Source organism: Erinaceus europaeus, chromosome 6 (assembly GCF_950295315.1).
Source record: "Erinaceus europaeus chromosome 6, mEriEur2.1, whole genome shotgun sequence".
Classification (NCBI taxonomy): domain Eukaryota; kingdom Metazoa; phylum Chordata; class Mammalia; order Eulipotyphla; family Erinaceidae; genus Erinaceus; species Erinaceus europaeus.
The window spans coordinates 56,271,761-56,285,562 of record NC_080167.1 but is presented as its reverse complement, the minus strand read 5'-3'; the positions used below and the strand labels follow the sequence as shown (position 1 = coordinate 56,285,562).

The window sequence follows — 13,802 nt, the reverse complement described above, 5'->3', positions numbered from 1 at the left end:
GCAATTTTTTTTAATTTACTTATTCCCTTTTGTTGTCCTTTTTTATTGTTGTAGTTGTTGTTGTTATTGATGTCACCATTGTTGGATATGACAGAGAGAAATGGAGAGAAGAAGCAAAAACAGAGGGGGGGAGAGAAAGATAGAAACCTGCAGACCTGCTGCAACTCCCCTGCAGGTGGAGAGCTGGGGGCTTGAACCAGGATCCTCTGCCGGTCCTTGTGCTTTGCGTCACGTGCGCTTAACCCACTGTGCTACCGCCCGACTCCCAATTGATGCAATTTTAACAAAGCCGGAGAATAAAGATGTACAAAAAAAGAAGTTACATCTAGCCAACAAGAAGAAGGAGTTCCATCTTGTGTTTTATACACAACATCATTCTATATTCTAACTATGTGGCTTGATCAATAATCATATTTTCCTCGGATAATATATTATGAGCTATTTTCACTTTTAAATAGCATTAAAAATTAAGACAAATGGCTGCACAGATGTTCATAGTATCAATGTATCAAAGTTATTTAAGCATTAGCCTAATATAAAGTCACATTATTTCCATTTCCACTATAGTGTTGTGATGTGATGTGATTACTTATGTGAATTCTGTCTCATTTTCTTAGAAAAATCTTCTAACAGTGAAATTATGAGTAAGGGGCTATGACTACTTTATAGAGAGAGAGACAGGAGAAATTGAGAAGTGAAAGAAGAGATAGAGAGGGAGAAGGAAAGACAGGTACCTCTAGCACTTGCTTTATCACTCATGATGCTTCCTCTCTGCAAGTACGACCAGGGGCTTAACCCCCGATTGCTGCACATCATACTGTGTCAGCTCAGCTCGGCACACCACTGCCCAGCCCCCTTTACAGGATATTTGCCAACATTTCTGTGAAAGAATACATCTTTTCTTTGATCTCTTTACAGAGAAAAGAACTGTTTATCAAGTATCCTAAAATATTTCTCCTTTGTTTTATTTATGATGCAGCTGATCCAGTGAAAAATTTCACTCATATGTTCTCACTTATTGATGTCTGTATTTTCATTTAAAGCATAAAATGCTTATTAAATGTCAGTATTTACTAAATGCCAACACTCAATGCTGAGATGCAGCAAGATGAACACAGGGTCTCATACCCACACAACACAGCTGTGTGGCCTCCAAGGCCCAATTTTTTTCATTTTTCAATTTGAAAAGGAGACACGGATAGAAAGACAGAGAATGAGAAAAAGAGACACTACAGCACTGCTCTGACATTCATGGTGCTCCCCCCACACAAGGTGAGAGATCTCCACCAGCTTAAATTATTTTATCAGTTGTTTCATGACAATATTCAAAAACATTTCTGCATCCAGTGAAGCAGTTAAGACAAATATTGCACATGAAAAACCACACTGCACTCCAATGTGTTTATCAACAAGAACATAAATGAGTCAATTTTTTAAGTGGTTGATGGTGGGGCAGGAATACAGCCCACCCACTAGAGCACACACTGCTGGGCATGAGAGTCTGGGCCTTTGTCCCTCAGTCACCACAAGGTTTGAGCCTTCAATCACCATTCAAAGGGCAAGCTTCATGAGCAGAGGAGCAGAGCTGTGATAATTCTCCTCTCTGTGTTACATTAATATAACCCTACTGAAAGTGGTTTTTTTTTTTTTTTAATCACTTAGTTAAAACTTTTACTTCAGGGGTCGGACGGTGGCGCAGTGGGTTGAGCACGTGGCGCAAAGCGCAGGGACCAGTGTAGGGATCCCAGTTGGAGCCCCCCCGGCTCCCCACCTGCAGGGGAGTCGCTTCACGGGTGGTGAAGCAGGTGTCTATCTTTCTCTCCCCCTCTCTGTCTTCCCCTCCTCTCTCCATTTCTCTCTGTCCTATCCAACAACGAACAACATCAACAATGGCAATAATAATAATAACCACAACGAGGCTACAACAACAAGGGCAACAAAAGGGGGGGGGGGGAAATGGCCTCCAGGAGCGGTGGATTCATGGTGCAGGCACCAAGCCCAACAATAACCCTGGAGGAAAAAAAAAAACAACTTTTACTTCAAAGGCTTGGGGAGTGCATTCCTCCCATCCAAGTACTAACCAGGCCCGAACCTGCTTAGCTTCCAAGATCAAAGGAGATCAGGTGTGTTCAAGGTGGTATGGCTGTAGATGGGGAGTGCATTCCTAAGGTAACTTTCACATATAAATTTAGATTTATATGAACTAAATAGATTGGGGGGTCCTTAATTTACACTTTGCAAAAGAAAAGAAGCTTCAAAATGTCATGATATATTCCATCAGATCCAAAGTAAAAACAGATACCCATCTCTTTATAAAAATATTAGACTGCATTAAAAACTTCTTAAGCATGACCTATAGATAGGGATAAAAAAAACATGTTATCTGAGATATATTTTTCTCTTTTTAACCATAGTAAATTAACTCAAAAAGCACACAGAGTCAAAATTAATACTACTTAAAGTATGGAAAAGCAATTAGCTAAGAATATTGTCTGGCTTTTTCCAGAGCAGAAATTCATGATGCCAGCACCAAGCCCCAGAGTTAACCCTGAAGGCAAAAATAAAAAAGTATTTTAAAAGAGGCCCATCACATAAAATAAGGACATTCTCAGAAACCTATTAAGAGAATCAGCTGCATCTGAAGTTCAACTTCAAATATACCGGTTTGATTAAGAAAAGTCAACATACTAATCTATTTCTCTAAAGGTCATACCATTTGGATATAAAAAGGGGTGACAGATTAAGGGTTTTTTTTTTTTCAAAGTGTAACTATTTTTAACATGGTTATAAAACTAGCTTTGAGAATTCTTATCTACAAACTTAGAATCACACATTTTTTACCAGAGAAACTCTTGGCCATCATTATTCCTCCATAGTCTGTGCCTCTTGTGCCGTACAAAAGAAAAGCATGTTTTAAGCACTTCACAGTGTTATCTGCAGGTTATGGTGAGCACTTAAATAAAACACCAAAGTGAAAACTTCTCAGAAATGAAAATGAAAAGTGATAAAAGTCAAGAGGTACACCACCTCTGCAACATTTAAAATGAAATCTGTTTATTTGACAGGCCTGTCCCTTCACCTTTCTTCAAGGCTGTAAGTTATTAGAATTTTTCATGCTTCTGAGACCTTTCCCGCTCAGCGGCTTTCTCTTTCTCTCACATTAACCTTTTCCCCAAGGCGGGACCATGCATGTTATCACAGCAAGCGTGCTAAAGGAAGCTTCGTGGAGATTAATAATAAAGGAACTTTGCACTTCTTGTCAAAGCAGCCATGGGTTCCTCTTTGTTGCTCATCAGAGAACAGGAAGGGCTTTCCCAGTCAAGCCAGAGAAAGGGCAGAGCATTACACTTAGCCTTCCTGGGGAAATTGGACAAATATAAATGAAGGCTGGTCTTTGTCTTCCCTTTGTACTTAACAGTTACTAGGTACTAGAAACACGACAATTAGACCAAACTTTTTAAATTATCCTGTTTTATTCTACATAGAAGACACTTTTCAGTAGTCAATATTCTTGTTCTAATATAGTAACAACTGTGTATGAAAATGAAAGACAATGACCAAATCAAATAGTAGAACCTTTTTTTTAGTGAAGGAAACTAAAGACTTCTACAAACACTAATTGATATAGTCGCTGAGGTTTTGTTTTTCTCTTTGTTTAGATAAAGAAAGACACACACACACACACACACACACACACACACATATTTAGAGAGAAAGAGAAAGAGAGATCACACTGAATATAGTGGGGAATGGACTCAAACCTAAGCACGCAAAGGAGCTATTTCACCAGCTTTATTTCACACAATATCTGAATAAGACATAGAAAAGGTATGCTTAGAGGGTCAGGTGGTAGCCTACTTGGTTGAACTCACATGTTATCATGCTTAAGGACCTGAGTTCAAGTCCCCAGTGCCCACATGCCAGGGAAAGCTTCACAAGTAATGAAACAGTACTCCAGGTGTCTCTCAGTTTCACTCGCTCTCTATCTCCTCTTATCTCTTAATATCTCTTTGTCTGAAAATAATAAATAAACTAATGTAAAATCACTAATAATAAATAAGTTGATAAAAGAAGAAGGCTTTTTTTTTTTTAAGTATGCTTGGGAAAGCAACTTGGAAATACAAAGTGAGTAACATCAGGTTATTGAGATAAGAGCTACCAGAACTCTATAATGACCCATGTCATTTTATGGAACTGCTTATGAAAGGTGTCAGCAGGAGAGATTGACCTGACCAGGCCTCCATCAGTAAAGGGTGCATTCCTTCATGATGGCCTATTGTCTTGGAAATTACAGAAATGTAGAGGTCTTTATCCATATCCTCCTTTGGGAAACAGTTCCTTTTTTCCTTTTTATTAATTTATTTGGTATTGCACTAGTAAGCGAGGGAGTGTTTTCCCATGTGTGAGGTAGCTTATCTCACTGTGCAACTTCTCCTGATAAAATGACATTCAAAATGGTTGCACATGGTGAGTAGACAGTTTAGTCAGGATCCAAGTCTGGCCTGCTCTGAAGTTTGTGGGGTTTTTTTTCCACTGCCCAGTGCTTAATGAGCCAAATTTATCAAACAATTTGATGGCTACTATCCTATAAATAATAGTAAAATCTATTCATCTGACCTGAAATTTATTTCAAAAATTTTATTCTGAATGTAAGCTTAAGTTCTTAATCCTACAAAGCTTCAGCAATGAGTTTCATTTGAATTTTATGAATTAATTAAAATCCACATTTCTGCATAGCACTGCTCTAGCAGCAGGAGTACAAATTGATCTCAAATGCAACCCAACCACTTGGAATTATAGTAATTTGATTATGTTTGCCAGACATTTTCTTAGCTGAACTTTTAGAAGTGATTCTTCTAAAGATGACTCAACTGTTTTACCTCTTTATTAGAACATATATTTTGGTTTGGGATGCACAGTAAAGGGAGATATGTAAATTCCCTGCAGGGCCAGTGGTGGAGTTGAATCTCCCCGGATTGCTCAGCAGCCCCAGGTTTGAAGGGATCCAGGGAGGGGATGTTGGGGAAAAGAGAGAAATGACACTTACACTGCTGTTCATCACTTCCATCCCCACATTGGTCTGTGAAGTCACACACATTGTCAGGCGGCAGGGAGACCCCGTTGCTACACAAAAATCCTTCTGTTCCCTGCTCAACCAGTGTAGAGATGAAGGCACAAGCAATCCAAAGGAAACCCAAAGCTCCATTCTCTGAGAATGCTAACATTCTGGCCAGCAGAGGGACATTTCCTAGTTTGTCGGTTAGCAGTCAGGCAGTTGTAATAGGTGAGTCCATTATTTTAAAAATATATTTCTGTTCTCCTTTTTTCTCTTCTTTGTTTCCTGGAAACTCTTGGTAACAATCTGAAGCTCTAACAAGTGACCCCAAAGGCAGTTAATGTATCCTTTCAGAGAGCCCTTAGCAAATAATTAACTCGAGTAATAACACCGTAACTATATCAAGCAAAACATCTGGTAGTTTATTGTTCAGTGTATACCAGCAACTTAAACCTTTGTGATCATCTTATCTTCTGAAACAAATAAAAAATAAAGGGCAGGGCATACACAATAAATTTATAAGTAACATAAATTTTCTGTGTTAATTTTTGTATTATTATATTCATGTAATTCAGGACATCGTTAAGAGCTACCAAATCTTATTCAAGTATTTCCGGCCCAATTGCTAGAATCGATCTATGAGAAGGAACACCTTATCCTTTATAATTGAACAGAAAACTGTCATAGCTTATTATTCTTCCTTTTAATGCAGCATTGGGGAATGAACCCTGGGTCTCATACCACCTCACAGTCTTCCTGGACCTACTCCCTTCCCTTCTCTTTTTATTCACCTCTCCTCTCTCTCTCTCTCTCTCTCTCTCTCTCTCTCTCTCTCTCTCCTCTCTCCTCTCTCCTCTCTCTTCTCTCTCTTCCCTCTCTACCTCTTGCTCTCCCTCCCTAATGGGCAAGTCTTCTAAAATCATTATTTTACAAGCTTATCTCCTTTTCTCCACCCAACCAACCACCAGAGCATGTATTTCAATGAATGCCACATTCTTCTGCACAACTTTCCAAGTCAGGAAACCAGTATGTTATTTCTGAATTATTCTCACCCCTATACTCCACCATATCTCATCTCAATGACATTATGAATCAGATGTTTCCACTCCCATTTTCCATTCTTCAGAGTAGTCATTCTAAAACCCAAATCTATTCCTATGTATTTCCCTCTGAAATGAGTAGGCAAGCTGTACTTTTTAATGGCGCTCACAACACTGTTTGATTGGGAGCAGGGGAGTGGGGCACCCAGCACCTATAACACCCTGCCTCCAACCTTATTCATAGCATTACTGAATTAGTTTGCTGTCAGTTCTCTAAATTTGCCTTCACTTAACTTTTTTCCAAACTCAAACACGGGTGAATATTATTTTTTTAAGCATAGTGCTGGAGTCTCTCTCATGTATGACATAACTATTGAACAGCCATCATGGGAACAACATTTTCATTCTGTAATATGAGAGAGAGAGAGAGAGAATATGAATGATATGGGGTGGAGGGGTGGAGGGGAGAAACCACAGAGCCATTCTACCATCCACAGAACACCCTAGTACTGTGTAGAGTATTCCACCATCATACCTAAGTTGAAACCCAAAGCCTCATGCATGCAAGGTGTCTGCTTTGCCAAGTCTTCCAGTTCCCATACATCACTTTTATCTTAGAGCACTTTCTCTACGGCATCTTAGATGATTTCTCAAAACTAAATAAAATTTCAACCCTGTTTATAAAAAAGCAAAAACTACACACTCCATCTTTGTAAACTGCCCTTTGTAAACTCTGAACAACAGCCTGCCACCAAGATGGCTGGTTTCATTTGTTTTGTTCTAAGACGCGAGTCTGCCATCTTCTCAATTTTGCTAGCTCCTGATTAAATCTGTCCCCCACACACACACAACAAGCATAACCATTATGCTATCTACCCTCCACCCTAGACATTATTTCTTTGTGTTCAAAACTGCCTCTTACATAGTTCTCTAAACTTTCATTAAACATTATCACTCAGTTATCCAAGGTTGTGTGATTATTAAATGATGGAACTTAATGCAAACTCTAGCTGGAAAAAATGATCATGGACCTTTAATTAATTGTATCACCACTAATGGTCAAAAGGTATTATAAGTTTTCTGTTGAGGAAGTACTTCTCAAAGTTTTTCAAAGGGCAAAGTATTAAGAGGTTACAGAGTAGATGCACTTAAAGTTCACACATTACTGTATCTGAATGACTAAGGCTTTACTTTATGTTAGACATTGGCAGAGCACAGAAGGGATATAAGAGAGGTACAGTGGAGAAAAAGGCAATACCCTTGACTTAAAAGAATTTACAGGGGCCAGGTGGTGGTTCACCTGGTTAAGTGCACGTGTTACAGTACACAAGGACCCAGGTTCAAGCCCCTGGTCCCCACCTGCATGGGGAAAGCTTCACAAGTGGTGAAGCAGGACTGCAGATGTCTCTCTCCCTCTTATCTCCCCCTCCCCTCTCAATTTCTCTCTGTCTCTATCCAATAATAAATAAATAAAAATGATTTTTAAAAAAATAACTTACAACCTGGGAAATGCAACATAAAACATTTAAAATATATGTATATATACATACAAGTTCTAGTGCGTTCAAAAGCAGAAGATGGAATTTCTGTTAAAAAATAAGCCAATTCTCAAGCTACAAAAAATAAAAGATGCTGGGTGGAATGGAATATAAAAGGATATATATATATATATATATATATATATATATATATATATATATATGTTAGAGATGACTCTGCAAAATATAAGGCAAATTCCAAGAACTGAGATGGAAAGGAGAAGCAATAGAATCAATGCAAAAGACAGCTGATTATGAATGAATGACTTGTCTTAATATGATTAAACTAGGAACCAGTCACACAGCCCTCCAGGAAAAGGTAGTGCTTAGTGATTTAATCTTAACACTGAGGAGAATTCTAGAATTATAATCAGTCGAATAAGAATTCACAGTGGCTGGGGGTCCGGTGGTGGCGCAGTGGGTTAGGCGCACATGGCGCAAAGCACAAGGACGCACATAAGGATCCGGGTTTGAGCCCCCGGCTCCCCACCTACAGGGGAGTCGCTTCATAGGCAGTGAAGCAGGTCTGCAGGTGTCTGTCTTTCTCTCCCCCTCTCTGTCTTCCCCTCCTCTCTCCATTTCTCTCTGTCCTATCTAACAAGGACGACATCAATAACAACAATAACTACAACAATAAAACAAGGGCAACAAAAAGGGAAAAACGGCCTCCAAGAGCGGTGGATTCATGGTGCAGGCACCGAGCCCAGCAATAACCCTGGAGGAAAATAAATAAACAAACAAATAAATAAATAAATAATTCACAGTAGCTATACTAGTTTTTTTTTTCCCTGAGCCTGAAATTTAATATGCAGGTGGATCCAAGTTATTGTCTGGGGATATGATGTTATGGCTGGAAAAGGACCTGAAAGCTAGATCAGGGAAGAGAGTAGCTCCCAAATATAGGAAAGGGCTATAAATATTGTTGACTGTAAACCCCATTCATTTGATTTGGTCTGGGGACCATATTCAATTTAGGACTAAAGCCTATGTGACCTAGTATAGACACAGGCCCTTTAGACTATAACTAAACTATGCCCACTAGCTATCTACAAAATGGAAGACCCTCCCATCTCTTCACCTGCACTATTCCAGCCTTTAGGTTCATGATTGGTCAACAATTTGTTTGGCTTTGTATGTTAATTCTCTTTTCAGCTACCAGATTCCAGATGCTAGCATGATGCCGACCAGACTTCCCCGGACAGATGACCTCACCACTGTGTCCTGAAGCTCAGCTTCCCCAGAGCCCTTCCCCACTACGGAAAGAGAGACAGGCTGGGAGTATGGATTGACCTGTCAACGCCCATGTTCAGTGGGGAAGCAATTACAGAAACCAGACCTTCCACCTTCTGCATCCCACAATGACCTTGAGTCCATACTCCCAGAGGGATAAAGAATAGGAAACCTGGGGGTCGGGGTAGTGCAGCGGGTTAAGCACACGTTGCACAAAGCGCAAGGACCAGAGTAAGGACCCCGGTTCCAGTCCCCGACTCCCCACCTACAGGGGAGTTGCTTCACAGGCTGTCTATCTTTTTCTCCCCCTCTGTCTTCCCCTTCCTCTCTCTGGATTTCTCTCTGTTCTATCCAACAACAAGCAACATCAACAACAACAATAATCAACAACAAGCAACATCAACAACAACAAGGGCAACAAAAGGAGGAAAAAAATAAAAAATAAATAAAAAAAGAATAGGAAAGCTATCAGGGGACGGGATGGGATACAGAGATCTGGTGGTGAGAATTTTGTGGAGTTGTACCCTTCTTATCCTGTGGTTTTGTCAATGCTTCCTTTTCATAAATAAATTAAAAAAAAGAATTCACAATGGGTGAAATGTTGGAATCAAGTATGAAGTCCTGAATTTTATCTATGTTACCATGTACCAAAATGGTAGTGCTGCTCTGGTTCTCTCTCTTGGGTTCCCCTCCTCTCATTTAAAAACAAATAAGTATTTTAAAGATGTATTAAAATAAGACTTAATAGTGTAAAATACCCTGACAAAAGTCAAACAAGTCTCTGACTTAAAGCCAGCCCAATGAATGAAATAAACAAAGGAATAAGTAATTAAATACCCAAAGATGTTATACATTGGCATTGCATATAGCATGTGTAAAATAACTACACATCAAACATTTAAAGAGTAAAATATTTAAATAAGTACAAGGCAGAAAATACTAGGCATGATTTCACAAATTAAAAAAAAAAACAAAAACTATGGGGTGAGAAGGTAGAAAATATAATGACTGAATGCAGAGGTCACATAGGCTCCTAAGCTGAATATGAGCCCCAGATCACATCAAATCTATGGGGTTTACAGTCAACAATATTTACACACCTTTCCCATATTTGGGAGCTACTCTCTTCCCTGATCCAGCTTTCTGGTCCTTTTTCCAGCCATGACATCATCTCTCCAAAAATAACTAGGATCCACCTGCATATGAGATTTCAGGCTCAGGAAAAAAAAACCTAGTATAGCCACAGACCCTTTGGAAAATAACTAAAATACGCCTACTAGCTATCTACAAAATGGAGGACCCCCCAACTCTTCATCTGCATTATTCCAGCCCTTAGGTCCATGATTGGGCAACAATTTGTTTGGCTTTGTATGTTAACTCTCTTGTCAACCACCAAGTTCCAGATGCTAACATGATGTCAACCAGACTTCCCTGAACAGACAACCCCACCAATGTGTCCTGGAACTCTGATTCCCCAGAAGCCCGCCCCACTAGGGAAAGCAAGAGGCAGGCTGGGAGTATGGATAGACCTGTCAATGTCCATGTTCAGCAGGGAAACAATTTCAGAAGCCAGACCTTCCACCTTCTGCACCCCGTAATGACCTTGGGTCCATACTCTCAGAGGGATAAAGAATAGGAAAGCTATCAAGGGAGTGGATGGGAAAGTTCTGGTGCTGGGAATTGTGGGGAGTTGTACCCCTCTTATCCTGTGGTTTTGTCAGTGTTTCCTTTTCATAAATAAAAATTTAAAAACCAGAAAAAAATAATAGAAAATGTAGTCACTGAAAAGAAAGCAAAGTACATAAATGGCAAAAAAAAAAAAAAAAAAAGCAAATGAGAGTCAGGTGGTAGTGCAGCGGGTTAAGCGCAGGAGGCGCAAACCACAAGGACTGACTGAAGAATGTCGGTTCAGGCTCCTGGCTCCCCAACTGTAGGGAGTCACTTCACAAGCAGTGAAGCAGGTCTGCAGGTGTCTGTCTTTCTCTCCCCCTCTCTGTCTTCCCCTTCTCTCTCAATTTCTCTCTGTCCTGTCCAACAACAATGACAACAATAAAACAAGGGCAACAAAAAGGAATAAAAAAAGAAATAAACAGTATTTAATACAGTATTTAGTGAACTGGAAGATAAGATGAAGGAATTATAAGAAATTCAGTGGGCTGGGCGGTAGCCCAGCAGGTTAAGTTCACATGGTGCAAAGCGCCAGCACCTGCATAAAGATCCCCCAGGCTCCCCACCTATATAAAAAATGTATGCAAATATTCAGAAAATACAGTTCACCAGTCTGAAATACAAATAAGATCCAGCATATGACTAAATGAGCTTTACTGGGGAAATAAAATGGAGAATACATTTGTAAAAGAAGTTTTCCAGAAATAAAGTCATAGCTCTAGGGAAACTGGGATGCCAGAAAAATAAATTTCAGCAAGATGATTTGTAATTAAACTGAAAATTCCAAAAATAAAAGGGAAAAAAAAGTGAATCTCTTAAAACAATTCCAGAGACAAAACAAATTATCTGCTAAGGAGTATTAGACTAGGCAGTTAAATTGAAAATAGCAACAATGTAAACAAGTAAAATAGTGGCAAGGATAGGAAATTCAAAGCAGTAGAATAATGTTTGCATAGTGATAAAGTGAAAAGTTATAGTTGAATATAAACTTCATAGCAACCTAAAAAATTATTTAGGGCAAGATAGGGAACAAAAGCTTGAGGTGGCTAAAACTCTCAAGAGTTTATTTACAATAGACAGTCACTAACAGATAAATGTCAAATTCTGCACCGGACAGAAGAAATACATGGAAAACTGAAATACTAATTTTAAAAAACTAATTTGAATGTATGTTTCAGAGACAATGATACATAACTTACTTTCTCTGATGACAATAACATTCAGCATAAAAGAAGAATAAAAAAAAGAAAATGCAAAAATAAAGGCAACACTTTAATCAAAAGCATGTCTTTAAGTCATACAACATTGTGAACAGATACCCTTTCAGTGTAGCCACTTGCTTGTGGAATTTGACAAAACTTCAGAATCCACTTTATTCTGCTTCCATTAATGATGGAGAGCTTTGTGATACACTCAATTTTTTTTATTTTTTATTTATAAAAAGGAAACATTTACTAAACCATAGGATAAGAGAGGTACAACTTCTCACAATTCCCACCATCAGAATGATGTATCCCATCCCCTCCCCTGACAGCTTTCCTATTCTTTAACCCTCTGGGAGTATGGACCCAAGGTCATTGTGGGATGCAGAAGATGGAAGGTCTAGCTTCTGTAATTGCTTCCCCTCTGAACATGGGTGTTGACAAGTTGATCCATACTCCCAGCCTGTTTCTCTCTTTCCCTAGTGGGGAAGAGCTCCTGGGAAGCTCCAGGACACATTGGTGGGGTTGTCTGTCCAGGAACGTCTGGTCGGCATCATGTTAGCATCTGGAACCTGGTGGTTGACAAGAGAGTTAACATACAAAGCCAAACAAATTGTTGAACAATCATGGGCCTAAAGGCTGAAATAGTGCAGATGAAGAGCTGGAAGGGGGAGAGGGGCCCTCCATTTTGTAGATAGCTAGTAGGCATACTCTAGTTATATTTCAAAAGGCCTGTAGCTATATTAGTGGGGTTCTTTTGTGTTTTTTTTCTTTTTCTCCCCCCCCCCCCAGCTTAAAATCTGATATGTAGGTGGATCCAAGTTATTGTCTAGGGAGATGATGTCATGGCTGGAAAAAAACCAGAAAACTGGATCAGGGGAGACAGTAGCTCCCTAATATGGGAAAGGGGTATGAATATTGTTGACTGTAAACCCCATTGATTTGATGTGATCTGGAGCCCGTAATCAGCTTAGGAGCCTATGTGACCTCTGCATCCCTGTAGATCTGAGCTCACATTCTGTGGTCATGAGAAGGATCATTCCAACCTGCCCCAATATCAACCCATCTTCCTCAGGTGTAGCATAGAGTATGTTGTCCATCCTCCCTTCGGAAGATGCAACATTCTCTACCATTGTTGATCCATGTTGAGGACAAGGTCCTATGGGGGCCCACAAAGGGGTCTGCTGTGTTGTTCCTGATAGAAATGACCAGTAACAATGGAGAGAGGGGTTTATTCAAGGTCTAGGCCCATCAAGTCTGTTTGGGAATCTCAGGACTCCCAGATTAGGGCCCCAGCTGATGGAGTGGCCTGATAGTGACTATAATCATCGTTTTAAAGTATGCCAGCCTCTTGCCCTTATTCAGCTTTTGCAGTCCTTGCTTTGCTAAGGTTAGCTTTGGAGTGAGTGAGAGAACTGTGAAAGGAAGTAGGTGAGGAGGGTATCTAAGTCTAAGTAGACACTATTTCATTATGAACGTGATACTGACTCAATAGAGACTATTGTGTATTTTTGCTTTCATATATATATTCTGCCATGATTTATGGATACATGTGAACATATGCTCTATCTTATGGGACGTGGTCTGTATCTAGGTTTGGGGGCTTTGTTAGGAAGTGAAGCTCCGGGAATGGAATTAGAGAATACTATGAAAGGAAAGGTTTCACCCCAGTAATGAGGGTGAAAGGTTGATATTCCATGCCTGACGTCTCTGGACACAATCTGAAGTAAAGCATGCTGAAGTAGTACTCGTTGTGTTAATTAGGTTGGGATCATCAAATGCAATATCATTTGGTATGACTTGAGAGAAGCATGCAGGAAAGTGAGCCCCACCCTGGAAACTCTCAAATTTATAGCTTGTTTCCTGTGCTGAATATGGACCCCTGATCAAATCCGTGGGGTTTATAGTTAACAATATTTATATAATTTCCCATATTTGGGAGCTACTCTCTTCCTTGATCCAGCTTTCTAGTCCTTTTTCCAAGTATGACACCATCTCCCCAGACAATAACCTGGGTCCACCTGCATATTAGATGTCAGGCTCAGGCAAAAACTAGTAAAGTCATGGG

The 13,802-nt window shown here is 39.7% G+C and overlaps 1 protein-coding gene across 1 annotated transcript in view; it reads right to left on the bottom strand.

Moving 5' to 3' along the window:
- MALRD1 (MAM and LDL receptor class A domain containing 1) overlaps nucleotides 1–5,265 on the bottom strand; it is a 580,642-nt gene extending 575,377 nt beyond the window's left edge. The window contains exon 1 of the mRNA XM_060192257.1: nucleotides 5,048–5,265. Within this exon, the coding sequence (XP_060048240.1) occupies nucleotides 5,048–5,225 (178 nt within the window). The 5' untranslated portion in view covers nucleotides 5,226–5,265. The remainder of the gene's footprint in view (nucleotides 1–5,047) is intronic.
- Nucleotides 5,266–13,802: the final 8,537 nt, after the last annotated feature.